Source organism: Sturnira hondurensis, unplaced genomic scaffold (genome assembly GCF_014824575.4).
Source record: "Sturnira hondurensis isolate 20B ecotype Veracruz unplaced genomic scaffold, ASM1482457v3 Scaffold0003090, whole genome shotgun sequence".
Classification (NCBI taxonomy): domain Eukaryota; kingdom Metazoa; phylum Chordata; class Mammalia; order Chiroptera; family Phyllostomidae; genus Sturnira; species Sturnira hondurensis.
Genome location: NW_028075721.1, coordinates 9,320,860 through 9,346,774, shown reverse-complemented (window position 1 = coordinate 9,346,774; position 25,915 = coordinate 9,320,860). Strand labels below are relative to the sequence as shown.

General features: G+C 52.7%; 1 protein-coding gene across 3 annotated transcripts in view; it reads left to right on the top strand.

Moving 5' to 3' along the window:
* Nucleotides 1–25,915, top strand: part of NUP93 (nucleoporin 93) — an 84,850-nt gene that overhangs the window by 52,547 nt on the left and 6,388 nt on the right. For 2 of the 3 annotated variants that reach the window (XM_037041674.1, XM_037041676.1), the window contains 12 exons: nt 4,935–5,063; nt 13,396–13,470; nt 15,451–15,540; nt 17,043–17,182; nt 19,636–19,768; nt 21,220–21,377; nt 22,534–22,699; nt 22,913–23,006; nt 23,739–23,930; nt 24,448–24,574; nt 24,661–24,733; nt 25,017–25,061. In XM_037041674.1, coding sequence (XP_036897569.1) covers nt 4,935–5,063; nt 13,396–13,470; nt 15,451–15,540; nt 17,043–17,182; nt 19,636–19,768; nt 21,220–21,377; nt 22,534–22,699; nt 22,913–23,006; nt 23,739–23,930; nt 24,448–24,574; nt 24,661–24,733; nt 25,017–25,061 — 1,422 coding nt within the window. The remainder of the gene's footprint in view (nt 1–4,934; nt 5,064–13,395; nt 13,471–15,450; nt 15,541–17,042; nt 17,183–19,635; nt 19,769–21,219; nt 21,378–22,533; nt 22,700–22,912; nt 23,007–23,738; nt 23,931–24,447; nt 24,575–24,660; nt 24,734–25,016; nt 25,062–25,915) is intronic. The other variant, XM_037041675.1, reaches the window with a different exon arrangement.

The window sequence follows — 25,915 nt, the reverse complement described above, 5'->3', positions numbered from 1 at the left end:
ATTCCCTTCTCCTTCATCACCCAAGTTGACTTTCTGTGCTACAGCCGATGTACAATATAGTAGTCTCAGGTGTACAACATAATGATTCAACGTTTATATTCCTTATAATGGGATCACCACAGTAAATGGAGTAACCTGCAGTAACCTTGTATCGCAGTGCAGTTATTACGGCAGTACCGACTTTTTCCTGTGCTATATGTTACTTACAACCGTCACCTGTGCGGCAATATTTTGCAACAGGCATTCCCTCAAGAAACTCAAAGATAACTTATTTTATAACATGTGAATTACCACCATTTGTTTTGGGCAAGGATGAAAACATCAAGCCTTTCCAGAACTTCCCAGTACGGAGTCAGAGGTTTTCCGCTGGACTCTTTCTGGGAGGCGGGAGGAAGGGTAGCGATCGTGTGGAGCTGATTCTAAAAAGGCACTTTTCCCCGGGAAGGGGGCCAGAGGGCTCGCACTAGTCTGCCTGCAGCGGCGCGTCCGCAGAGGCGAGCGGGCTGCAGGGAGAGCTCTGCTCTGCTGTTTACTTATGTAATCCTCAGATGGCGCAAAATACATTCTGTATTACTTATGTAGAATGTGATAAGGTGAAAAGCGCTGCTTCTCCGTGTGCTTCATTGCACCGGCCCACGCAGGTGGGGCTGTCTCAACCGGGCTGATGGGAGACAGGGCAGCAGGCGGCTTACCAGCTCTGACTTAGAAGAAAATGTTCCAAAGGACTGACATGTTTCATTATTAGAGTACAATTTCCTAAAATTTAATTATGGTTTTTTGGCCTAAGTGCTTATTTCTAGAAATGGAGAAATTCACTTGATTCCGATTCGAAAATATTTTTTAAAAAGATTTTTGTTGTTGTTTGTTCACACTTAGAGTGAGCTACCCACTTTGATTCTCCTGCTGGAAGGACCGGTGAAATTAACTTAGGGCTGTCGAATGCCACCGAGCCCTATTAATCCACTTACCCCGTGGAACGTGTTTCTGGAGTTGGCAGTCTCCAAGCATTGTGCCGTACTGAGACTAAATGTGCAGCCAGCCAAAACATTTAAGTGACACACCACAGTGCAAAACGTGTACATATGTGTTCGTGAGGGCGATGTTCCGGTGTTGGGCGCCAGCCTGGGGAGAGACCTGTCACCGGACGGGACCCTGGGATACTGCCACGGAGCAGGAGTCATTTTCAGACAAAGGGGGGCAGCTTCCTGGCATTTTGGTGCTAATTTCACGTTTGAATAACTTGCCAATGTCCTGCTGAAATGCCAAGAAAACAAGCTGCAAAACCACAAATGTGTCCTATCTTTTCCCACTTGGTGCCTCCCAGCAAAAACAGAACAACATTATCAGAACATATGCAGAGCCTCTAAAAGCCAGCAACAGCTCAGTAATAAGCGGGTGTGAAGTCAGGGCACATCGCCCTCCTCCCTTTATGAAAAAGGGGTGCGAATGCCCCCACCTGGTCTCAGCTCAGTTGCCCACTTGCCTCCCTGCCTTCCCTTAACTGTGTTCAAGGAGCCATATTTCTACACATAGCTCGAAAGATTCCAGTTTAACATCTAATAGTTTTTCTCCTGCTGCGTCATTTTTTGTGGTTTGTCTTGTCTTCCTTTCATTTTAAACCCCCGCACACCCTTCCAGGTTATCCCTTCCTCTTCCTTGGGTTTCTTTCCTTCCTGTTCCCAGTGTCCCCTGCCTCCCAGCTCACCCCAGACCCCCCACTGTCCTCTCCTCCTAGTTTAGTCAGGTGGCTCTGTCGGTTCCCTCACGCTCTCCTCTAGTGCACATTCTCCCCCGCCATTCTGTGGTTCCCACGTGGGTCTAAAGGGAATAGGCTGGAATAGGGCAGATGGGTGGCTGATCATTGCTGACCAGCCCACGAGTTGGATGTTCCCTTACCTGGAATGTAATTAAGATATGCTGGGGGTGGCATGGTCAAGGGAAGAGAATTTTGACGTTGGGCCATGTATTTTTATTTGAAGCTCTTTAGCACACTAATGATGAATGGAACCACAGAGCTGTTCATTCAGGTTATGGGGCTGTTGCTAAATGTGTAGCCGGCACACTTCTCAGATCCAGCTGAGGATTGGAGCCCAGAAAGCTGCCAGTTCTCAGAATACTTCCTGTGCTCCAGCAGCGGGAGTTCTTGGCACACAGGTGGGCAGCCTGATTAACGGGAAGGTTAATCCCCGCCGCCCGTCGCCCTGATCCTCACGACGCTGGAAGCCTGCCCTCACCGACCTTGGCGGGAGTGTCCCTCTGGATGGTGTCTGTTTTCTTCAGTTGCCTTCACTGCTCTGCCGTTCTTGTCCTTGAGAAGAATCCTTGTGACACTGTAGTGTCCTGGATCGGTGTCAGTTTGGCCAGTGCCGCGCTTGCTGTGGCGAGCTCAGAAACCCTGCCCCACCTCATTTCTGCGAACCCTGGGCCTCCCGCCCCACAGCCCTCTGTTCACCCTTGCCAGGAGAGGCTCAGGCTGAGGCCAGTCGGTTCGACCACTAAATAGGATGAGTTTTAGAAGAAATTGTGGTTCTCCTGTGCACTCTTTCTGGACGCTTTCTAGGGTGTCCCCTCCCCCACCCCCACTTTTCGGTCCTCACATACTTCTCTCCATTCAAAATACATAGCAAGAGGAAATGATTTTTCTCTAGGTGCCTTTCCAGTCCAGGCCCACCGACGGGAGTGGTCCATTCCGCCTGGCTCTCTGGGGAAACCCGGCCGAGCACTGTCTTAACCGTTCCCGGTCAGCATGTCTCCCTCTGTCTTCGGGCACCGGTTAGAAAGGGTCCGCTGATAGATGGGCCGGAGTCAAACTTGGAAGCTGGCACCCCTCTCCCTGATCGTTTTTGTGTGTCTGCTGTCTCTCTCTTTCACATTTTAAGAAATATTGGTCCTTCGTCAAATATCCCATTTGTAGGAAGAGTGTATGTGATTTTTCCAACAGTTTCCAAAGCGCCCGTGTATGGTTATCAGCATAAATTACCTACGTTGCCAAAAATAAAGTGTGCGTTACTAATACTCATCCCCTCGGTGCTGCCTAATTAGATGCCAATCCAATTGTAATCAGATTGTAAATGAAATGGCTTTTTGAAAAGTGGGATTAAGCTGATGGAAACCTGCTCTGCCCATTGAAGAATCATAAGCCAAGGATGGTCACGATTCGGTATATCTCTGTAAGTGGCTTTAATTTCCTCCTGAGAGGTTTTAGTTTATCTTTCCTTCCTCTCTCCTCCCTTCCTTACTTTTCTCTTTCTTTCTCTTTCTCTCATTTCCCCCCCTCTGAGCGCATGCCTCTGTTTCGGTAACAACTGCAGTGTTAGGAGTGAGTGTTACGTAGACAGAGGTGAGGTTCCTCAGCTGTTCCTGAAGTGACTGAGTAGGCAGGGAGGAAACCTAACCATAGAAGGCTGGGGGTTTTGGGGTTTTGTTGGTTTTTGTTTTTGTTTTTGTTTTTTACTGGTTTGCCCCTTCCTATGAAAATATCACTGTTTCTCTAAAATAAAATAAAGACACTGGGGAAATCTTTTGTTTTTGTGTTATCTTATCTTAGATGCTTATTAAATCTTAGGATACCATTGATTTTATAAATCATCATTACATGCACCGCAAAGAAAATAAACTGACATGCTATAAATTTATTATGTAGCCTAATATTAGAGGTTTGAAAAATAGACAGGGTGGAGGCAAAGGAGGTTTACAGTTGTAAGTACATGAAACAGTTTATTCTTGGATTATTGTCTATTAGTTATTGTATTATTTTCCATACGAGCAGCTGTACACCTCCTTTTGCCCCACTCCGTATTTGTCTTAGTCAGAACGTGAAAAGATGTTCAACATCACTAATCCTCAGGGAAATGCAAACCGAAGCTGTGTGATATCACCGAATACCCATTAGGAGGGCTGCTAGCCAAAAAAACAACAAAGTAGTGAGTACTGAGGAGGACATAGAGAAATTGGAAACTTTGTGCACTGTTGATGAGATCGTAGAATCGTCGTAGAGATATTGGAAACTGTGCACTGTGTGAGATTGTAGAATTGTTGTAGAGAAACTGGAAACTGCACTGTTAATGAGATTGTAGAATCATCATAGAGAAATTGGAAACTTCGTGTGCTGTTGACGAGATTGTAGAATCATCGGCCTCAGTGGAAACAATCCCTCAAGAAGTTAAACACAGAAGTATCACGTGACCCAGCAGTTCCATTCTGGGTGTGCACCCTAAGGATCAAAAGCTCGAACTTGGAGAGATGGCTGTTTGCGCATGTTCATGGCACCACGGTTCATAATGACCAAAATGTAGAAGCAGCTCGGCGCCCATGGATGGGTAAATGGGCAAGCGCAATATGGTAGATGCATACAGTGGAATATTATTATCGAGCCTGAAAAAGGAGGGGTGTTCTGCAGACGCTACAACGTGGACGAGCCTTGAAGACATTATACTAAGTGAAATAAGCCTGCGGCAGAAGGACCCAGACCATGTGACTCCACTTCTGGGAGGCAGCCCAGCAGTCGGGGTCCTAGAGGAGGAGCAGCACGGTGGTTGCCAGGGGCTGGGAGGAGGAAGGCCCGGAGCGTTACGGTGCAGAGGGGACAGAGCTTCAGTTCTGCGAGGTGGAAAGAGCCCTGGAGACGGCAGTGGTGCGGCTGCGCAGCGCTGTGAGTGTGCTCGGTGCCCACTGAACTGTACACTTGAACCTGGTTGGGATGGTGAACTTTGTTACGTGTATTTTACCGCAGTTCTTAAACCTTTCTAATGTGTGAGACTTAATGAAATCGAGTATGTTGTGAACAGCTGCCAGTGACCTCTTGAGGTAATTTCTCCAGGTAATTGCTTTTCCTGTACATATGGAAGGGTGGGCGATCAGGGGGCTTACAGGACACCGTGTGCTTTGTTTTTCCGCTCGGGCCGCCTGTCCCTGTCCCTGCTCGTCCCCGACAGACCTTTGGCATGGCCGAGGAGTACCACCGGGAGTCCATGCTGGTCGAGTGGGAGCAGGTGAAACAGCGCATTCTGCACACCCTGCTGGCGTCGGGAGAAGACGCCCTTGACTTTACTCAAGAAAGCGAGGTAGGTCGAGTCCAAAAGATAAACCACTGTTAATAAAATTTGAGGTCAACAAACGCTTACCTGCTTGACTGTGGCCACCCTGGCACAGCCCCCCCCCCCCCCACTGTCTTTCTTGGCGCCCGTCTGCCTGGATCACCTCCAGCGTGTCTGGCGGCGGCTGCTCAACCTCCTTTGCTGAGCTGTCCTCTGGCTGTTTGACTGTCCCAGGGCCCAGCCTTTGCCCTGCTGTTTCCCCCTCAATCACTGCCCCGTTGGTCTTGTCTGCGCTTGCAGCTCCAAATACCATCTGTCTGCTGAATACTCAGGCACACGCCGCAGCCCCAGGCCCAGCCTCCTTGACCCAGCGGCCTTCGGGGCTCTGCCGGGATGTCTCAGGCAGTCCCGAGCTGCACACGTCCAGGACTGAGTCAAGGTAGCAGCTGCCCGCTGTCCTTCCTGGCGCCAGCCTTCTCCTCAGAGTTTATCATCTTTATACATGGCCATTGCGGCTTTTCACTTGCTCAGATCCAAAACCTCAGATTTGTTTCTGTCCTCTCCTTTTCCTACCTCATCTCACAGACACCGGTAAATGCAGCTTAACCCTCCTCTCAAAACGTACCCAGAACCCAGCTGCGTCTCAGCGCCCCCACTGTTAACACTCCCGTCCAAACCCCGTCAGCTCTTGCCCTAGTTTTTGAACCAGCCCAGCTGGTTGTGTTAGTTACCTGTTGCCACACAGCACGTCACCCCGAACCACAGTGGCTGAGCCCAGTATTTGCCTCAGCTGGGCAGTTCTGCTCAGGGTCTCTGGACGCTGCTGTCGGGGTGCTGGCCGAGGCCACGCTCGCCTCCAGGCCCAGCCCAGCACAGATCCACTCCCGAGTTCACTCACGTGGTTCTTGGCACGCCTCGTGTCCTCTCTGGCGCTTGGCTCAGGGGCATCGTTTTCTGCCACCTGGGTCTCCCAGTCGGTTGTCCTGCTCACAACCTAACTCGTTTCCTCTGGGGCAAGAGTGAGGATCCAAGGGAGCACTGAGTACCCGCAGCAGGAGCCCACAGTCTTTGCATGACTTAGTTGTGGAAGTCATGTCCTGTCCCCTCTGTTGAAATCCAGAGTCGTTAAACCACTAATCCAGCCTCTGCTCAAGGGGAGAGGGCTGCATGAGGGCTAGACTCCCAGGAGGTGGGAATTGTAGGGACCGTCTTAGAGGTCGCCGACCCCCTGCGCTCCCTGCCTTTGCCCTGTACAACCTCTTAACACAATGGTCAGAGTAACGCTATTAAAACACAGGCTATATTGAGTCTTTCCTCTGCTCAGGACCCTCCTGTCTCACTTGCAGTGAGAGCTAGCGTCTTCTCCGTGGCCTGCAAGGCCCTGCCGGGCTGGTCTTGTCACCTGTGCGGCTCCCTGTATTTGTTGTTCTTCCCATCGCTCTTGCTGCTGCTGCCACCTCAGCACCTTACAGGTCCCTTGAGCAAACCTGCGGGCTTGCTTCTGCCTCGGGTTCTCTGTGCTCCCTGTTGCTTCTGCCCAGGTTGCTCTCCCCCACATAACCACATGGCGTCTCCCTCAAATAGCTTTTCCCTTGAGGGTCCCCCAGTGCCATCTCCCTGCGGCCTGCCAAGGGCTTGCTCTCTGCAGTCCAAGCCAACCCTCCCTGCTCGGCACTTCCTCTCTCCCTTTTCTTGCTCTGTTTTTCTTCTTAGCACTTCCTCCCACGCACCGTTGTGTATGTTTTATGTCTTTACACCGCTTACTGTTTGTCTCTGTCATTAGAATATAGTGATGGATAGTAGTGCTGGGTCGAGGGTCTTCTCCTCTCAAAAATCCGATTTTAAAAAACAGCTGTGCATTTCTGCGACTTGAGAATTAAAGTGCCCTGTCCCTGAAAGCCCCTTCCCTCCCCCTTCCCCCTCCCCAGGGGCAGTCACTGTTACTACTTTCTTGTACAAATTTCCATTGTGTCTCTTTTTTTAAAAAAATAATTTATTTATTTTTAGAGAGGGGAAGGGAAGGAGAAAGGGGGAGAGAAACATCAATATGTGGTTGCCTCTTGCACGCCCCCTACTGAGGATCTGGCTTGCCACCCAGGCCTGTGCCCTTACTGGGAATAGAACCAGTGACCCTTTGGTTTGCAGGCCAGCTCTCAATCCACTGAGCCACACCAGCCAGGACTCCAGTGTGTCTTAATGCAGATACAAGAATATGAGACTATACATTCTTATCCCCCCTCCCTCTTACACAAAAGTTAGCTCACTGTATGCTCTGTTCTGTATCTTGCTTTTTGCGCTTAATATATTCTAGAGACATTTCCTGAGAGGGATTTTGAGTTGCACCTTGGGATCAGCTGGAAGAGTGTCTTGCTTGGTTGGTGGTGTCAGCCCTGTGCCGGAAGCCGTGGCTACCCACACATTTCCTGCTCTGGTGCTGGGGAGAGCCCAGCCCTGGCCTCAGGTCCTGGCTCCACCACGGACTAGTTCTGAGACTGCCTCTGGGCTACTTAACCCTGCAGACCTTCCGTGTCCTCACTGGGGAAAGGAGATTATTGGGAAGATTGGTGATCATGTAAAGCGACTGGCCCATAATGGCCATCCTTTACTATTTTTTTAAAGCAGTTTCAGATCATTTAGGGGTGCAGATTAACAATTATAATGTTATAAAAATTACAGTGTTAGATGTTTCAAGTACTTTTACCAATGCTTCTGCTAAGTCTTTTTTCCAGAAGTCGTTCTGTGGTTAGCGAGCATTCTTTTCTCACGGGAGAGAGGTCCGCGGAGACTCGGAGACACGTGCGCTGTGCTCGTGAGACCCGGGCCTCGCGGCCACGGCGCTGCCGGAGTCTGGGGCAGCGTGGGCAGCTCGTCGTGCCTGCGGGATAACTTCGCTGGTCCCACATCTACAGATTCACTTCTGATTTAAACAACCGGTTTTCCTGTCGAGTTAGCCCCCAGACAGGCAGGCGCTGGAGCCAGTTGTCTTGGGAGACGGCTCCTCAGTCCCCGACTCAGAGGCACCAAAGATGCGGGTCAGAGCCTCTGGGAAAGAAGAGCCAACGCGTGAAACCCTTGGTCAGTCTGATGTTCCTCAGTGTCTCGTGAGTCTGGGTGAATAATAGAACACCTCATGGTTTTATAAACTTCGTGTTTTAAAATGGTGTTAATGGGTTGTGGTCTGTATTGGGATTTGGAAGTAATTATAAGCTGCTAATGAGATGTTCTTTCTTGATTGTTCTCTTAAAAATAGACCAATCTATTTAGCAGACTCTTCTTCCTTGACCTCGAGTCCCCTCGGAAGGGAGTTACCCGCACTTTTGCGTCTCTCTGTTGTGCCCCCCCAGCAGAGCGGGCAGCTTCGCTGCAAAGCTGGTGCACAGTGCAGTGGTTTTCCCCAGGGACTTGCCATTCCTCGGACCGCTTGGGTTGTGTCGTTTGTTGCTGTCGTTTGGAACTTTTTTCCTGAAGTGTAACGCGCACAGAAAAGCCCCATCATAAGTGCACAACTCAGTGAGTGATCACAAATGGAACACATCCAGGTGGAGAAACGACATCACCAGCACCCAGGAGTCCTCCTTGTGTGCCTGTCCCGTCGCCGCCCGCACCACCTCCCTCCGGGGGGCCGCCGTCGGGACTGCTAACATCGTAGGCTGGTCTCCCTGCTCGTTAACATGTGTGGATGGAGTCACGCAGTATGTACTCCTGTTTCTGCTCAGTGGTCTGCCTGTCGTTACTGCAGATGCGGGCCGTTCATTCCCGTGGCCGAACGGTGTCACTGCAGTCTGTGTGTGCATTCTGGTGTTGATGGATGTTCGGATGGTTCCCGCTCTGGGGCTTTTATGAAGAGCGAACGCCGTGGTGGCCATTCTCGTGTGTTTCTTTCAGTGCAGGTGGTTGCTTCTCTGTCAGGTACACCCGAGAGGGACTAGCTGGCTCAGGGCACCCATGTGTTCAGCTTGAGTAGCTCCTGCCAAGTACATTGCCAAAGGGCTTGTACCGATGAGCCATCTGACTAGCAGGGTGTGAGAATTCCATTGGCCCCAGATCGTTGCCTTGCTTGGTATGCCTTGTCTTTTCATATTCAGCTTTTCTGGTGGGTGCGTGGGATCGTGTGTTTTTACCAGCTTTGTCCACGTAACTTTCTTCAAAGTGATGGGAAGGAACCATTTGGGTACTTCCATTTGGGCAGGAACCCGAGTAGTGTGGAGGCCGGGGACAGACTTTGAAACACACACACACACACACACACACCCCACCCCACCCCGCAGACCTGGGCTCCCAGCGGGGTTCCTTGTTGTCAAGGCCTCTCTCGAAGGCCTGGCAAGGCCTGGCGGAAGGAGGGAGCGTAGGATGAGTAGAAAGCGCCTCGCCCAGTGCTGGCGCTGGGCTCAGCTCATCCCAGCAGTTCGCGGAGCTCCACACTGTTCAGTTCATTTTAATCGTTTTGCGAAGGACCTGCGCCTTTGTAAGTGCTGGTCCCTGGGAATCTTATTCCCAGTTGGTGGTGGTTGGAATCCGGAGTCATTAGGACGGAGGCTTCCACTCATTTTGAGCCGACCTTACATTTGAAGGAAAATGTCCAAAGTAGGATAATTTAATACAAAGAGAGACTTAAGGATGTTTCTTTGAAAGCTAAAGTGAACTAGGATACGGTGCTTCCTGAACCGTTTTGCCCCACCCCCACCCCACCCCCGCGCCTTCTGATAATAGAGGAGCAGCGACGTGTTGCTGAGACCTGTTCCTGGCGAGTTTTAATGCAGGAGATGCTGGTTCTGTGGCACGAATGCAATTTGGGAAATTAATTTCCTTAGGATATCATTGAAGACAGAGGTATGATTTTTAAAGGATGGTAGGAATTGGAAGGTCGCTAAATAACTTTTCAAGTTTTTGCTTTGAAGCAAGAAAGAGGCTCCTGGCAAAGAACCTGCGACAGAGGAGCGCGCCTGCCCCTAGGGTCCCCCCAGCATCCAGGGCGCGTTCCCGCACATCTGTTCTCATCAGCTGGTTCCAGGCAGACGTGCCCCATTCATTCCCTGTATTAGACCCTTCACTGTGGTGTTGTGTCTTCATTTCTTAAAAAACATACTTCGGAGTCTTTTTTAGGTCAGTACATGGAAGCGTCTGTCATTTCTTAGTGGCCGTAACTGGTTTCACCACATAAATGGCCTGCGTTTTCTGCGTTTTGCTTTGTCTCTCCCTCTGGTAGCGCTGGTTTCTGTGCACAGGTTTTGTAGCCAGCTTTGCAGGTGAATCGCTTTGGTTCCCTTGTGCTCCCATAAAGCCGAAACATCCCACTCGGAAATTAAAGACTTTCCTCTGTAGTGCCATATTCTCCCCTCTTTCTCCTGTCATGCAGGGGCCCTAGTTCCCACACTTTCCTCCCTGACCAGGAGGCGCCCTCCTGGGGAAAGGGTTTACTCGTCCCTGGGTACGCTTTGTACAGAAGCAGTCACTTAGTAAAAGCTCGCAGCTTCCCCTGCCGCCCTCCAGCCACGTCCCTCCTGTTCTGGGATGCGCTCTGAGAACAAGTTTGGGGAACCCCGGCTGCTCTGAGAAGACCTTTGTGTGGCTCTGCTCCCAGAGTCGCTGTTTCTCCCCAGATCCTAGACTCCTGGGTTAGCCCCTGGGCTCCTCTGGCCCTGCCCCCCATCTTGCCTGCCTTTCTGGTCTCGGGGTCCCTGCTTCTGGCACCTGGCCCCCCGTGAAGAGGAACCCACAGGTCTGCGGAGATGGAATGTTCTGGCCGCTCAGCGCAGCAGCAGCCTGGGCCACACACACTTCCTGTCAATGGGCAATTGGCCTTCTGTGTGCCATGCAGAGGCAAGGCCAAGGGCAAGTGAAGGAAAGGCGCTTTGAAAACAAGAGCATTAAACAAAATTAATTTAAATGGAAATCGGAAGCCTGAAAACCAACTACTTTTTAAATGGATCATTTTTAAAATTGGGTCTTTAGTACTGGAAAATATTTCTCGAGGCTGTTTGCATCTATTCAGCTGAAGCAGCTATGTCCTTGCAGAGATGTTTTAGGGCCATTCCCCTTTCATGCCCCTCTCCGCTTCCCCCGGTTCGGTTACTGGTACTAACAGGCTTGGTGTTCTGATCTTTAAAATGGCTTTCGGTGGCGATTCTCTCCCGGAAGGGGGCTGTGTCAGAGGGCGGCCCCTGCTGCGGCGTTACCAGGAACACTCCGAAGCAGCCCAGTGGGGAGAGTGAGCTGGCGGGGCTCCCGTTCACACGAGGAGAGCGTGTTTGTTGTGGGAGCAGGGGACGAGAGTTCGGCCGGCACAAAGTCAAATGTGTTAGGTTTCCTTTCTGTGGCGTCCGTACCTGTCTGTCATTTAGTTCAGGATTCCTTTCCATGTTCATCGTGGTAGTTTATTTTTTGTTTAAAAAGTGGTAACAGCGTTTACTGGCCAAGGGTCGGGCGCTACCCTAAGCCTTTGGTGCTTAGTTCTCGCAACAGTGTTGGGAGAACTGTTTCCCTTCCCGTTCAGTCTTCATCACACACCTGTGAGACGCATCTCATCCCTGCCCCGTTTGACATCTGAGGAAACTGAGGCCCAAAGGAAGCGCTACACTCAAATCAGGGTCACATAGCTAGTGAGTGGCGGGGCCGGGTTTCTGACTACTGCTGTCTGTTGTTCTCTGGGGCTGTGTGGGAGGTCGTCCCATGCCGCCCTCGCAGTCCGTGCGGTGCCGCCTCCGTTCAGGCCACGGCTGCACTGGCTCCTGTCGGAGTGACCTTGGGCAGGTTGCTCTCGGTGTGCCCTGTGTCGTCATCTGTGAAACGACATGGTGTGAGTTCATATCTCAGCGTTGCGGAGTTGACACGTGGACAGTTAGGTGGGGCTCCGCACGTAGTAGGTGCTCAGTAAGTGTAGTTACCGTTATTTTAAGCTGGTGGTTTTCCGGAATCCCGTGTCTTGGATAGGAATGCCCTTTGGATGTGTATCTAACTCAGTGTGCCAGACAGGAAGCTAGCAGTGGGTGGAGGTGGGAGGGAGGGGTTTAGAGTGGTCTTTGGGTTGGCCAGCCGGCCGGCAGCATCCGCCCAGGTCAGTGAAGCGTTCAAACTTCTAACACCAGTGGCCGCAGAAAGTCAGAGCTGAGGAGGACCCCTCGAGATCGTCTGGGACCACCCTTCACTCACCTGACGGGACCCAGGGGCTCCAAGGGAGTGGACGGCACACCAAAGCCAGGGAGAAACCGGCCCTCCTGGAGCCCAGGCGTCCTGCCAGCCCAGTCCATTCTCGAGAGCCTGAGGGCTAGCAGCCCACCTCTCGGTCCCCAGCCCCTCTCTCCTTTTGCCCTGCCCCCAGTGCACGCTCACGCTAGTCTTTCACCAGCCTGGCCAGTGCTAGGAAATTTCACTCCAATCTTCTGCTGGTTTCCTAGGAAGCCTACTTTAAACTGCTTTGTTTTAGACTTTAAAGAATAGAGCATTGATTTATTTTTTTTAATGATGGAGACATAAAAAAATGTGGTTTCTGCTACAGTACAGTTAATATACTGGAAGTGTAAGACCGTACCTGTAGGATACACCTAATTTTGATCCATATGTGTTTACAGCAGGGAGTAAGCTTAGCTAAAGATTAGCTTCAGCCTTTCTTTTAGAAACAAAAAGACTGCTAAACTTTTCCGTGTATTTGAGCCTAACCATCCCCAGCAGATGGTAAGGGCTTTGAGGACAGGCGCTGCGGCCTGGCTGGTCGTCATCCCTTTGGGGAGACGTCACACAGCTGTGCCCATGGCAGGCAGGCACTTGGCAGATGTTCACAGCACAGTCGAATGGCTGCCCGACCCAGACTGGCTCCCCAGCGCCAGAGGCAGGAAACAAATCACCGGCTTTTGTCTCGGTGTGGGCTCTAGACGGGGAATGTCCGAATCCAGCGCTGTGAGCCTACAACTCCGTTCCCTCGGCCGTGTGACTTTGAGTTGATGGAATCCCATGCCTGCCCCCTTCTCACGTTCATGGTAAGAAAGTCGCTCTCTGTTGAAACCCCTAAAATCGTCATCTGGAAGTCTGACCAGGAAACAGACTCCTGGCAGCGTTGTTAAAGACGAGCACGTGCCCTGACTGGCATGGTGCCACGGTTTGGGCGGCGCCCTGCGCACTGGAAGGTCACCAGTTTGATTCCCAGTCTGGGCACCTGCCTGGAATGCAGGCCAGGTCCCCAGTAGGGAACGTGCAAGAGGAAACCAATCCATGTTTCTTTCCCTTTCTCTCTTCCTTTCTTCCCCTCTTTCTAAAAATAAGTAAATAAAATCATTTAAGAAAGACAAGCATGTGTTCGTGTGACTCTTCGTTCATGCAACCGAAGGTTGCTCTTAACTGGTTCCTAATGTGCGTCTGCCCACAGCCCAGCTACGTCAGTGACGGGGCGCCCCCTGGCCGCAGCTCTCTGGACAGCACGGAGATGGCCTACGCCCGGCAGGTGAGCGCACTGGCGGGGACGGCCGAGTCCAGGGACCCGACGGGGGCCTTCTGGGGAGTAAGAGGAAACGAAGACCTCCCTCCTGTGAAAGTCAGACCCTGGAAGCCCGTTGGCTTTTCATTCAGAGGACTGGTTAATTTTCCATCACCTAGGCCCCCAGAGAATGCCGTCAAATTCCCTAATGCACCGACTCCGATTTGGTTTAGGGTAATTGAAACCTGCCTCTACACTGACTCAGGCGCCTCGGTTTGCATTTGGCAATGACCCATGTACAGTGAGGCCTTCAGTAACCACACTGCTTAGCAAATGGCATTCTCTATTAACTGGAGTGCCCTCTAGGCTGATGGTGTTCTCAGAACTCCGGCTTCACCCCTTGTTGTTGAGAAATTCTCTACATGCTTTTCTGCTTGGTAAGTGCCATGTACTCATAACCACCTCCTATTGCTGCCCTGGGTAAGCTCACACTGTTGGGGACGGTGGGTGCGGCTGGGCACCGTGGCCCTGCAGGCATGCGGGTGTGGGTGGAGCACAGGGACATTGGACTGAAAAGGCCCTGAGGACAGTACCACCTGGATCGGACTTTCTGAGTAAAGCGGGCTGGTCCCCCGTCTGGTTTTTTCCAGTTTGCCGCTTCCCCACACCAAGTGTCAGGACTGCAAAATGACCTTGTTTCTTCAATTGAGGGTGGCGGGCTTCCATCCCTCTTACGCTCCTCATTAAGAAGAACTTTCTAGATGGTTTTTTTTAAGTCTCATGTTCCATTGCCACTTCTAACCAGGCACCTATATCCATAGCATCGGCTTCCTGCACACGAGCCCCCCTCCTTCCAAATCCCTCAGGCTTTACTACTGCACCCTCATTGCTTTGCTTATGCTGCAGTGTAAGATCTCTCCCCAACTACATCCACTTTAAATTTCACTTCCATGGCGTGGAGGACTCCTCCCATTGCCGCGGCTACCACCAGAGTTCAAGCCTAATAAATGAGCATCTGAGGAGAGAAACCACGTACCTTCCATGTCTGTGAAGTTGAAGCCCTCATAGAGCTAACATTTTCTAGCACGGAGGACACCACAGTGTCACATAGCTGCTTACGTGGCTGTCCCCTCCAGTGGAAGTGAGTCTCTTCGTCCCGTGTTGAATGCCATACCTTGTGAAGAAAGGGAAGGCCCTGAGCGAATAAAAACACCACCTTACCGTTCAAAGCCCACTTCTATTTCGTGTGTGTGACGCCGCTGGAGGCTGCGTGACAGCACCCCCGTTTAATGCGGAAGTGAGGCTCGGGGCGCCTGGTTTATCCACCGTCACCACCTGTTCAGTCCCTGGTAGAGCAGGGGCCTCGGGTGTGACGACTAGAGCTTACTGGTTTTTACCCTCATTATTTTAGCTCTTTTAAAATAAAATTCAAAGTAATAGTGATTTTTCCACACCTGAAACCTCACACAGTTCCTTTCTCTTGAGAACATTTGCCAAGGAGAAGGGGGCACTGGGAATGTACACCAATGGGGGGTCCTGCCACCTGGCCCTCCTTTACTCAGCCCACCGGCCCTGGGCCTGGGCCCATTCCGTCCTTTTGCTGAAATGTTACCATTCTTTGCCTTGGGTTCTTAGGAAACATCCATGGGAGCCCTTCCATTGTCCATCTCCCCTTTGGGTCCTTGACTGGGACCGAGGGCAGGGACTGAGGGCATGCTGGGCAGAGAGTACAGAAAGGCCCGTGGTATTCCCCGCCACCCAGGACCCCCTGCTTCCGTTCCTCGGGGGTCCGGAAGGCTGGGGTAGTCCTGAGCATTGGTTTGTCGGTGCTGCAACCCCAGAACTAGGGAGCTGGCTGGAGGCTTCTTCGCCTGCCTGGTGGCGCGGACAGGAAGAAGGGAAGGCTGGCCACTGGGCAGAAACTGGCTTCAGTGCTGCTTTAGGAGGTCTTGAAAAGAAGAGCTGCAACTAGAAATGTGCCATTGACTTTGCGTTCTGTGATTTCAGATTTATATCTATAACGAGAAGATTGTGAGCGGGCACCTGCAGCCTAACCTCGTGGACCTCTGCGCTTCGGCCACGGAGCTGGATGATAAGGTAGGGCCCGGGCTGCCCGGGCAGGAGCGGGGTCTGGGCAGAAGCTCCTGTGGGATTAGCGTGCCGACTTGGCAGAGATGGGCTGAAGAGACACTCTGTTCCATGGAGTAGGGTGTTAACTGCTCCTCGGAGTTTTATTGTAAACGCTTTGGGGGTGCTCTTCCGACGGCGGTGCTCTGCGTGCATTTCTGATGCGTCTTCAGAAGGCTTTCCCGAGGTCGGCTGTTGGCCACCAGAGTTCTTGGGCTGGTCTTGCTTTGAAGTCCCGTCAGGCTTCAGCCCCTCCCTCCCCTGTGTCCTCCTTCGACAGACTGACTGGCTCTTTAAGGACAGTGGGTTGTAACAGTGATGTGGTCTTCACGCCTGTGTGCCCCTTGAACTTGATTCTGGTGGGGTCTTTAGGAGCGTTCTTCATGTGCTGTTGGTTCCATTCCTCTCTGACTCCCCGTCTCTCAGTGTATTCCCATCTCTCAGTTCTTATCCCCGGGAGGTCTCCTCCCCCAGGAAGAAGAGGTAAAGAGCGATGGGTGAGCTGGTGGGTAGCCAGGAGGGTGGGGGGAGGGCAGCAGGATATAAGGGAGCAGGCACTCACACCCAGATTTTTTTCCTCCAAAAGTGCATCCACCTTTATTATTTTGTTAATAGTAAAATATAAGGCAATACACACCAGATCCAAGGAGAAAGTAAGAATTCACTGACCATCTCACTAGCCAGAAACAGTTGCATTCGGGTGGTTCTACAGTTTTAATTTTTGAGAGGGACAATAAAAACAGGATTTTCTCTTTTCCTTTGGAAAAAGTGTAAACCTGCTTTTCTCCAATCAGTGCGATTCGTAACTTTAGGAAACTGCAGAGGTTCAGAGGACACATTTTTAAGGAGGAATTTACTACCAGGGGGCCTCTGGGGAGAGGCCGTCCCAGCTGCGTGGTGGTGACCAAGAGGGAACACCTGTGCTGTGCTGGGAGGCTGTCACCAGGGGTGTCTTTTGAAGGCACCAAGTGGGAAGGAAAATGGGGGGCTGGGACACTCCCAAAGTGGGGTGAGGGCAGTGGCCCCTGGAGAGTCTCTGGGAGAGAAAGCATACTATTTAGGTTTAACTTTTAAGCCTTTAAAAAACTGAAATGACCTTGTAAGGACCGGAATGCAGCTACTTGAGTTCACACTGCGAGAGCACTGGGCCATTATAAATGTGCTCAGTCTGTCTTAAGGAGTGCCCCACTGAGATTCCGTGTTCTCGTTACTGCCACCCGGTCTTAACTGTGCAGACCTGGAGCAATCATTGACGTGAAACCCGACTCGGGCCAGGGTGCTTGTTGGAAGGCGAAGCCCAGCGGGTGCGGGGCAGAGGGGCATCCGCTGGGCTGGGCGTAACCGGGGCCTCAGACCACATTAACCTCCCCCCGCCCCATACCCCACCTGCCCACGAGGTCCGAGTGCCACAAGGAGCCAGGTGGACGCTGCAGCTCTGCGGCACTGTCCCATGCGGTCTCCTTTCTGTGCAGAACATCTCCGACATGTGGGCCATGGTGAAACGAATGACAGACGTGCTGTTGGCACCGGCGACGGACGCCCTGAAGAGCCGCAGCAGCGTGGAAGTGCGCATGGAGCTGGTCAGGCAGGCCCTGGGGTACCTGGAGCAGAGGTGAGGCGGCGGCTGCACGGAGCCCCTCGAGTCTCACGTGTCAGGTCGTCCTCAAGCTCAGTGCCCGTCGCCGGCGCAGTGTAGACGAGGCTGAGCGAGTCGCAGAGATGCCCCTCTGTTCTGAAGACTTCTCTGCCAGGCCTGGTTCTGCGGCGATGCGGAGTCACGGGAAGTGGGGCGCTGTCTGACTCCTCTCTTCCTCTTCCTCTTTCTCTTTCTCTTCCTCCACACTCATCCCTTCAAACAGCAGCATCATGCTGATCAGGCCTTTTAAATCAAGATCCTGTTCCCTGACGTGGTTCAGCCTCTACTCCTTAGGTTCTTCTGTCTTTCCCTGGCATTTTAATTCCCACACCCGGCAATCTTGCTGCCCTCGAACCGCAGGAAAGCCCCTCCATCCTTTATTTTCCTTCTGGCTCTGTTCCAGTGATCCCTGTGAATCTGGGTCCTTCCCAGCTGCCAGTGCCCATGATGTGTGCCTGGGTTTCTCTGCCACCCCCTCACTTATTGGACCTGGTTGCTGTGGGAGTTGTGGCTGTGCCCTTGTGCCCTAACTATCGTCCCCTTTGCTGGTAGGGTTGGTGCCATTCGTCCCTCCCTGTAGATACTCCTTCCAGCGCTGAATTGGCCAGTGGGGGTTGTCGTGAGTGTGCAACAGACCCTCTTTGTCTCAGAGACGGGGCGCTGAGCCCCTGTGCCGGCTCAGGAAGGAGAGCCACGTTGAGTACACTCGCTGAATTCAGCCCTCGGCCCCTGGGCCTGCGCAGCTAGCTGCCAGCGGAGCGGCCTTGCAGTGTGGCTGCCCAGGATCGACAAAATAATACTTCATTCAGAACTCGTAAAACTACTGTGTGTAACTGAGGTGGTTCCGACCTGGGACAGTAGAGACTAGGTTTTTATACCAAATACTGAATTAATTATGTATAGCTACGGGAGAACGTCGCCATCAGACAAACTCACTGCCTCCACTCCTGTTAAGTGAAATTTGGAATTCCCTGTGGCGTGGGCACAAAAGAGTTTATAAAATACATCTGGCTTTGGCTAAATTTTTATAACATCAGTTTAGAGTATTGATCTTGGGCCATAAAGAATCTAATGGTGTAGTAGTGTGTATTTGCTACAGTTCAGCAAAACACGAGTCAGAATTTCTTACCATATAGGATTTTCTTTAATGGGTACATACGTATGGCTGCTCGTGACTGCTTTTTTCTTAAACCCGATTGCTAATATCGGTGCTCGACGTCCCCAGTGGTACCAGGCTCCATTTCTTGGCTTTGTAGCTGGCTTTAAGGCCGTCCTGTCCTCAAAAGTTATTCTTTTTATTTCAAAGTATTTTGGCTGGTGACTTCCCCGGCCCCACTCTGCAGACCAGGGAACCTCACCCGGGGTGCACAAACCCCAATAAAGCTCTTTATTGCCTAAAAAAAGTGTTTTGGCTGATGCTGATCCACTGACAGTGGGGGGTGGGTGTGGACAAAATGGGCAAAGGGGGAACCAAACACACGAACTTCCAGTTCCCGAGTCAGTCCGTCCTGGGATGGAGCGCGCAGCACGGTGCCCGCAGTTAGTGGCCGGGCCTGCGTGTGTGAGCGCAGCTGAGAGAGCGGGTCTTCGACGTTCTCGTCACAAGAAAAAAGTCCTGTGACTGTGTGTGGTGGCGGGTGTTGGCTAGACCCGTGTGGTCATTTCACAAATACCAAGTCCTCGGGCTGTGCCCTGAGGGTAGCATCACCCTGTGTCATTTGTACCCCAGTTAAAACAGAAATGTGAGGATGGATCCCATCTCCAATGCTGACAGTTACTAATGTGGAGTTCCTGGGTGTCGTAATGGCATTGAGCTTGGGTAGGAGGGTGTCTTACCTCCTACCCAACCTCAATGCCATTGGGTAGGAGGAGGTACATGGTGAGGTGTTCACAGGTGAAATAGTCCCTGCTTTCTCTATTTCTAATAACCTTTTTTAAATTCTTAAGGAGACAACTGTATACATATGTGTGTATGTGTGTGTGTGTGTATCTATAGATAGAGAATACGAGAAAACAGGCACATGAATGATAACAGTGTGTGAATCTAGGTCAAGGGAGTAGAGCATTCATTGGACTATTCTTTTAAATTTTTGTAGGTTGAAATTTTTCCAAAGAGAAAAGAACCCTCTAGAACGTTAGGCTGTGAGCTGGAGCAATTACTGTTCCGCACATTAGCCCTGGTGCACTCGAAGCCCACGATTGCGTTCCTCCAGGGGTTCTTTCGAGCGCCTGCAGGGATGAGCAGTCTCTGCAGCGACCCACTGCCCACTGAGTGAACACTGCGGTTTGCTTCACGGAGTGTGCGCGGGCCCCTCTTCCGTGCCAGGGGGAAGTCCAGCTCCTGCCCTGCGAATCCGCCGTCCAGTGCCGTGGGTGTGAGCAGAGACATGTGTTTTCTTCCTTTGTTTCTTTCTTTTACACTTTTCCAGTTACAAGAATTACACCCTCGTGACTGTCTTCGGAAATCTGAATCAGGCCCAGCTGGGTGGGGTGCCTGGGACTTACCAGTTGGTTCGAAGTTTCCTGAACATTAAGCTTCCAGCTCCCTTGCCTGGACTCCAGGTATGGGCAGTTTTCTCCGTGTGGTCACTTACACCTCCAGCGTCTTCAGGTCAAGTGAGGTTGGGTGTAGAGACTGCCGTGCGGGGCAGAGGGGGGAGGCCGGTGGAGCAGGAGTCCCGCCAGTGGTGGTGCTGCTCAGCTCAGCGGGGGAGGGGTGCCGAGCTCCGTGGGCATTTGGGGGGGGTGGGGGGGTTCCCTGGGTCCTGGACCTGTTTGGAACACAGAACCAGTAGGACTTGTGGAAGAATTTGGAGGGGGTGTGAAAGGCGAGGTCAGGGAAGACTCCTGAGATTATTGGCTCTGACAGTGAGAATGGAGTGGAAGAATTGCTTAGGATGTGGCCTTCCTTCTCGGGTCACCACCCACTTGGGGAAATGACCTTACAGTCACTTATCCTACTGTGTACAGCATGCCGCCGAGAGGGGGTGGTACGTAGGAGGCTGGCTTCCTGCAGGAGTCCAGCTTCACGTGTGTGCTGGAAAAGCAGGGTTGACCAGAGTATTGGCTTGGCAGGCTTGCAGCCAGCTGGTCAAGGCCTTGAGTGTCAGGCTAAGCACTCTGGATGTCAGCAGCTCAAAGGGTTTTATTTTCAGAAAGAGGGAGGGAGGGAGGGAGGAAGAGAGGGAGAGAAACATCAGTCGGTTGCTTCTTTTACACCCCCAACTGGGGACCTGGCCTGCAACCCTGGCATGTGTGCTGGCTAGGAATCGAGCTGGTGACCTTTTGGTTTGCAAGCTGGTGCTCAGTCCACTGAGCCACACCAGCCAGGGGCTTTAAGTGAGGAAGTGACACGATCAGATCTGACTTTTGGAAAGAGTCCTGCCAGGGGTAGGTGGAGGAACAGAAAGGAGGTCTGCGGTCCTGCTGCCGAGACCGACGGCAGAGCCAGACTTGGGACAGATGGGTTCCAGTCCCAGGCCCGTGGGAACAGGGCTGCCTTCTCAGATCCCCGGCGCCCAGCACAGTGTCCGAAACAGAGGTGCTCAGTGTGTGTTTGGATGAAAATGCCGGTGTCCTTTTGGCTGATCAGTGGTAATTAACATTTTACAAGCTCAAGATTGATAGTCTCTTGTGGTCAGCAAAGGTCTTCAGCCCTCGCCTTTGGGGGGTTGCAGGAGTGCGTGTCTAAGTTGTCATGGAAGAACATGTCATGTGATTACAGCAGGCTACTGGGGTTCTGTGGAGATGCCACTGGTTGGCTCTGAATTGGGTGGGGTGCACGGCGGTCAGAGGGAAAACTTCCGAGCCGGACTGCCAGTTGCCGAGTTACCTTAAACAAACACTGCTCCCGCGCCTCAGTTCTCATTTGTAAAACAGGCAGGAGGAGGCCATTAATGGCACATTTTTGGGTCATGGTGAATACTAAGTGAGTATAGGAGAGGGTCGGTGTATCAGAAACCCGTCCGCGGGCTTTTGTTTGTGGGTTTATTTGCGCGTCCTTCCTCTTTTAGGACGGAGAGGTGGAAGGCCATCCTGTGTGGGCATTGATTTATTACTGCATGCGCTGCGGAGACCTGCTTGCCGCTTCCCAAGTGGTCAACCTAGCCCAGCACCAGCTGGGAGAGTTTAAAACCTGGTTCCAGGAATATATGAACAGCGAGGACAGAAGGTACAGGGACCCAGGTGGCGCTCCGGAAGCATTGCTCTCTTTTCCCTGTACGTGGCTCAAAATTAGTTTCTACTTGGGAAAAAATGAAGTTGAGGAAGTGAGTGAGAGTCTCCGGAGAATAACAGTTGAAAACCTTACAAGAGGAGCCCCATTCTGACCCTCACGTGCTGGGGGAACTTTCTGTTCCAACTCGGGAGAGGCTCTCATGGGAGCATGGTCCGCCCCGCTCCATCGACCCCGGGCACGTGAGGGTGCCCATCAGATGGCGCNAAAACCTGGTTCCAGGAATATATGAACAGCGAGGACAGAAGGTACAGGGACCCAGGTGGCGCTCCGGAAGCATTGCTCTCTTTTCCCTGTACGTGGCTCAAAATTAGTTTCTACTTGGGAAAAAATGAAGTTGAGGAAGTGAGTGGGAGTCTCCGGAGAATAACAGTTGAAAACCTTACAAGAGGAGCCCCATTCTGACCCTCACGTGCTGGGGGAACTTCCTGTTCCAACTCGGGAGAGGCTCTCATGGGAGCGTGGTCCGACCCGCTTCATCGACCCCGGGCACGTGAGGGTGCCCATCAGATGGCGCTGTGTTGTGCTGCCCTTTCCCCGTTAGCATGGAGTGCTTTCTGGTCAGCCCGACACGTCGCCCTGCACCCCGTGGCTTGAAGGCTGGGGTTAACAGTTAGTTGGAACGTACACACATCACACAGAAGAAATGATGGCGGGCGCCCAGCCGTGTGTGTGAAAAGCAGGCAGGGCCGATTTTCTTAGTGATGTTAATCATTGTGTTGGGTCATAGACCCTTGTCTGGTTTGTGTCAGGGTAAAGGAGGGGTAATGTCCTTGACTTTGCCCCAGAGGGAGACCCCAGGGCAGGTGTTTATTTGGGACACACTCCCACACAGATGAGGGAGTGGGGGCCCAGAGGGAGCCGAGACAGACCCGCCCTGCAGGCCTCTACTCCAGGAAGCAGGCAGGCAGAGCGGGGGCCGGCGGCTGCCATCAGATCAAAGCGGGGCACCAGGAGGGTGCGCGCGGGATGGTGTCCGCTACCCTTATGGGAGGAAGGCTTTCTAACTCTGCTGCCTCATTGGGCCGGGTGCTTCCAGATGCCCTGAGGATCTGTGGTGAATCTAGTGTCTGTCTGTCCCCTGGTGCCTTAGACTGTCCCCAGCTACAGAGAACAAGCTCCGGCTGCATTACCGCAGGGCCCTGAGGAACAACACAGACCCATACAAGCGGGCCGTGTACTGTGTCATCGGCAGATGTGATGTCACCGACAACCAGAGCGAAGTGGCTGACAAAACCGAGGACTACCTGTGGCTAAAGGCAGGCGCCTCCTTCTTGCCTGTACAGGGCTTTCGTCCCTCCCTCTGCTCGAATCCTGCCCACAGACTTTACCTGCTTCGTGTATGGTGTCGGGGGGCCACCAGGGTAGTGGGTGTCCCGTGTCCTGGCCCCGTTGTTTGTCATGTAACCACAGCTGCACACCTGGCTCAGGACAGACTCGGTGCCAATGTGCGTGTTTCTCTTGGGGTGTAGTTGAACCAGGTGTGTTTCGATGACGACAGCACCAGCTCCCCACAGGACAGGCTTTCTCTCTCCCAGTTCCAGAAGCAGCTGTTGGAAGACTACGGTAAGGTGCCCTGAACTTGACCGCCTTCCCCTCGTTCACCTGAGGTCACTGCTTCCCTTTCCTCCGGGGAAGTCCTCCACTGTCTCTCCTTCAGGACCCTGTGGGTCTTCAAAACACAGCACAGCGTGACTTCACGTCTGGGTCGAGGCCACGTGGCCTTAAGCTGTGTATGTGACTTATGGTCACACACAGGAAGCTGTTTCCTTTGAACTGCTCTGGTTGGCATTTGCTCAGGGAGGGACCTGTCTGCTGCTTCCTCATAAATCGCACACGGACTCTGAGCACAGGTGAGGGGGAAATAGCACCCCCACCCTGTTGGTTAAGAATTCTGGGAAGAAAAGATCCCAGCTACGCAGTGGTCAGCAGTTGTTGAATTTGGGTGCCTGCGCATCTCAGTGGACAGAAGCATCTGAAATCTTCATTCCTCTATTTACGGAGTGACTTTACCAACATAAAGGAGATCAGTAGCCCCCTTCGTATTCCGTTTTGAGGTCCTGAACTCTGTTTCTCTCCCACCTATGCAAGCAGTTCGGGCTCTACGACGGGACCCTCCTTGCCAGTCGTGTTGTGAGGTCTAGAGAAGGTCACGGAACCAGGGCGGGTTCCTGGGGCAGTTCTCCGTGTCCAGGCCTGTGTCCCGCCCAGCGCGTCCTGCAGGCGCACGGGGCCCTGCCCGGGGCTGGGCTGCCCGAGGGCCGACTCCCTCTGAGTGGGCTCCGTCTCCTCCCCCAGGCGAGTCCCACTTCACGGTGAACCAGCAGCCCTTCCTCTACTTCCAAGTGCTGTTCCTGACAGCGCAGTTCGAGGCGGCCATCGCCTTCCTCTTCCGCATGGAGCGGCTGCGCTGCCACGCCGTCCACGTGGCCCTGGTGCTCTTTGAGCTGAAGCTGCTCCTGAAATCCTCCGGACAGAGCGCTCAGCTCCGTGAGTATGAGTGGGCAGTGGTGGCCTGCCGGGACTGGGGCAGACAGTGTCCGCCAGGACGACGGTGCCCTGCGAGGCGCGCATTCTGTGGCCTGGAGAAGCATCCTGGAGTCACAGGCCTGGTTCCCACTCGGGCTGTGACTGAGCGTCCCTCCCAGTCACCTCACGGGCAGGTCTGCGTGAGGTGGTGGAGGCAGACGGTGGGGCGGGTGGGGGTGGCGGCAGCTTCCTTGACAGTTAGTGTGGCAGTCACCCAGCACACACTCCAGGAGTCCCTTGTCTCATCTTCCCATTCAAAGACCAGCATGTGGTAATTTACTGCAGAAGGCCGCTGTCCCCACTCTGTGCTCGGAAAGAAGCTGAGGACAGGGTGGCGAGGGGGCTGTCCGAGCTGCCTGGCGCTGGCCGGGCTGCAGGACAGCTGCTACTGGGTCTCCGGACTCCGCCCCCTCAGCTCCTGGCCACCTGGGCCAGAGAGGCGGTGTGGTGGTGACCAGCTCTGTCCCCCATGGTGCAGTCAGCCATGAGCCCGGCGACCCGCCCTGCATGCGGCGGCTGAACTTCGTGCGCCTCCTCATGCTCTACACCCGCAAGTTCGAGTCCACGGACCCGAGGGAGGCCCTGCAGTACTTCTACTTCCTCAGGTAGACCTCGCTTTTGACCCTCTGCTCCAGCTGGTTCGGACCTTAGGTCCTCCCGGAAACCACGTGTCTTTGTCCCCTCCCTGCAGGGACGAGAAAGACAGTCAAGGAGAGAACATGTTTTTGCGCTGCGTGAGCGAGCTTGTGATAGAAAGTCGAGAGGTGTGTCAGCTTCCTTGTCCCCCCCCACCCCACCCCGACGTGATTGTCAGCGTGCACCTTCTTGGCTAGTGGGACACTGCGGGGTCCCCGCGGTGTGGTCAGGGTGGCTGTGACCCAGGGGATTTGTAGAGTCTTCTTCGGTTTCTGACAATAACTCACTGTTCCCTAGTTGATCTAAGACTTCTCTCACCTCCCCCACTGTCTTCCCCTTTTGTCCCAAGAGAGTGGTGGGTGTGTGTATGTCTTGTGCGGTAAATTGAGGAAACTTCTTTTGTCTCCGCAGTTCGACATGATTCTTGGGAAACTGGAGAGTGATGGAAGCAGGAAGGTGGGTTAAACACCCCCCCGGGCATGAGTTAGTTTGCAGTTGGGGTTTATAATTGTCCAGAGAGTGTGGTTAGGTTTTAGAACTCAGGGTGCTAAAGATGCAAATGTGAGTGAAGCTGCTTGGTTTCAAAAACAAAGAATGAATTACAAGCCCCATGTGATGACCTTGATCTTACACATATTTCTGTTTCTCCCTAAAACATGTAAATTGGTGATTAGGCAGCTTTTTTATTCAAAGTAGTCTGTTCACTGTCATTTTCTGAGCTAGGAAAGCAACATACCTGTCATTCTTGGCTCAGGGAATATGTGAGAAAAGAAATTGATTGCTGCACCTAGTCTCCTGGAGGGACAGGTTAGCAACCTGCTGGACCCGTCTCAGAAGGCATTCTATTCTCCAAGGGCTCAGGACCTTGCCCTGACCCCTGAGATGCCGCTGCCTGAGACCCGAGTGCCTGCTGGTGGCCCACCCTACTCGAGCACACCCTTGTGCCCCCACTTTCCTCCCGTATCCGAATGGCGGCTTGGGCCCAGTGGCCTCATTGCGAGCTCACACTGCCCACACTGTCCAGCCTACAAGGGAGGCTGGTGGCTGCGCCGAGGAGACGGCAGCCATGTATGTCTGTTGAGCAGTGACAATCGCCAGGCGCTGTGCCGGGTGCATGGCGGGTATCTTTTGTCTAGTTGCCGTGAGAACTCAGGAAGGTTGGAATCCTTATTGTCTGTGTTTTCCAAGTGAGGAAGCAGAGACGAGAGAGGTTAATTATTTTCCTCAAGATCACACAGCTAGTAAGAAGGGGAGTGGAATGTGGACCCAGTTCTTCTCGACCCCAGAGCTCCTGCCCTTCGCTGATCCCT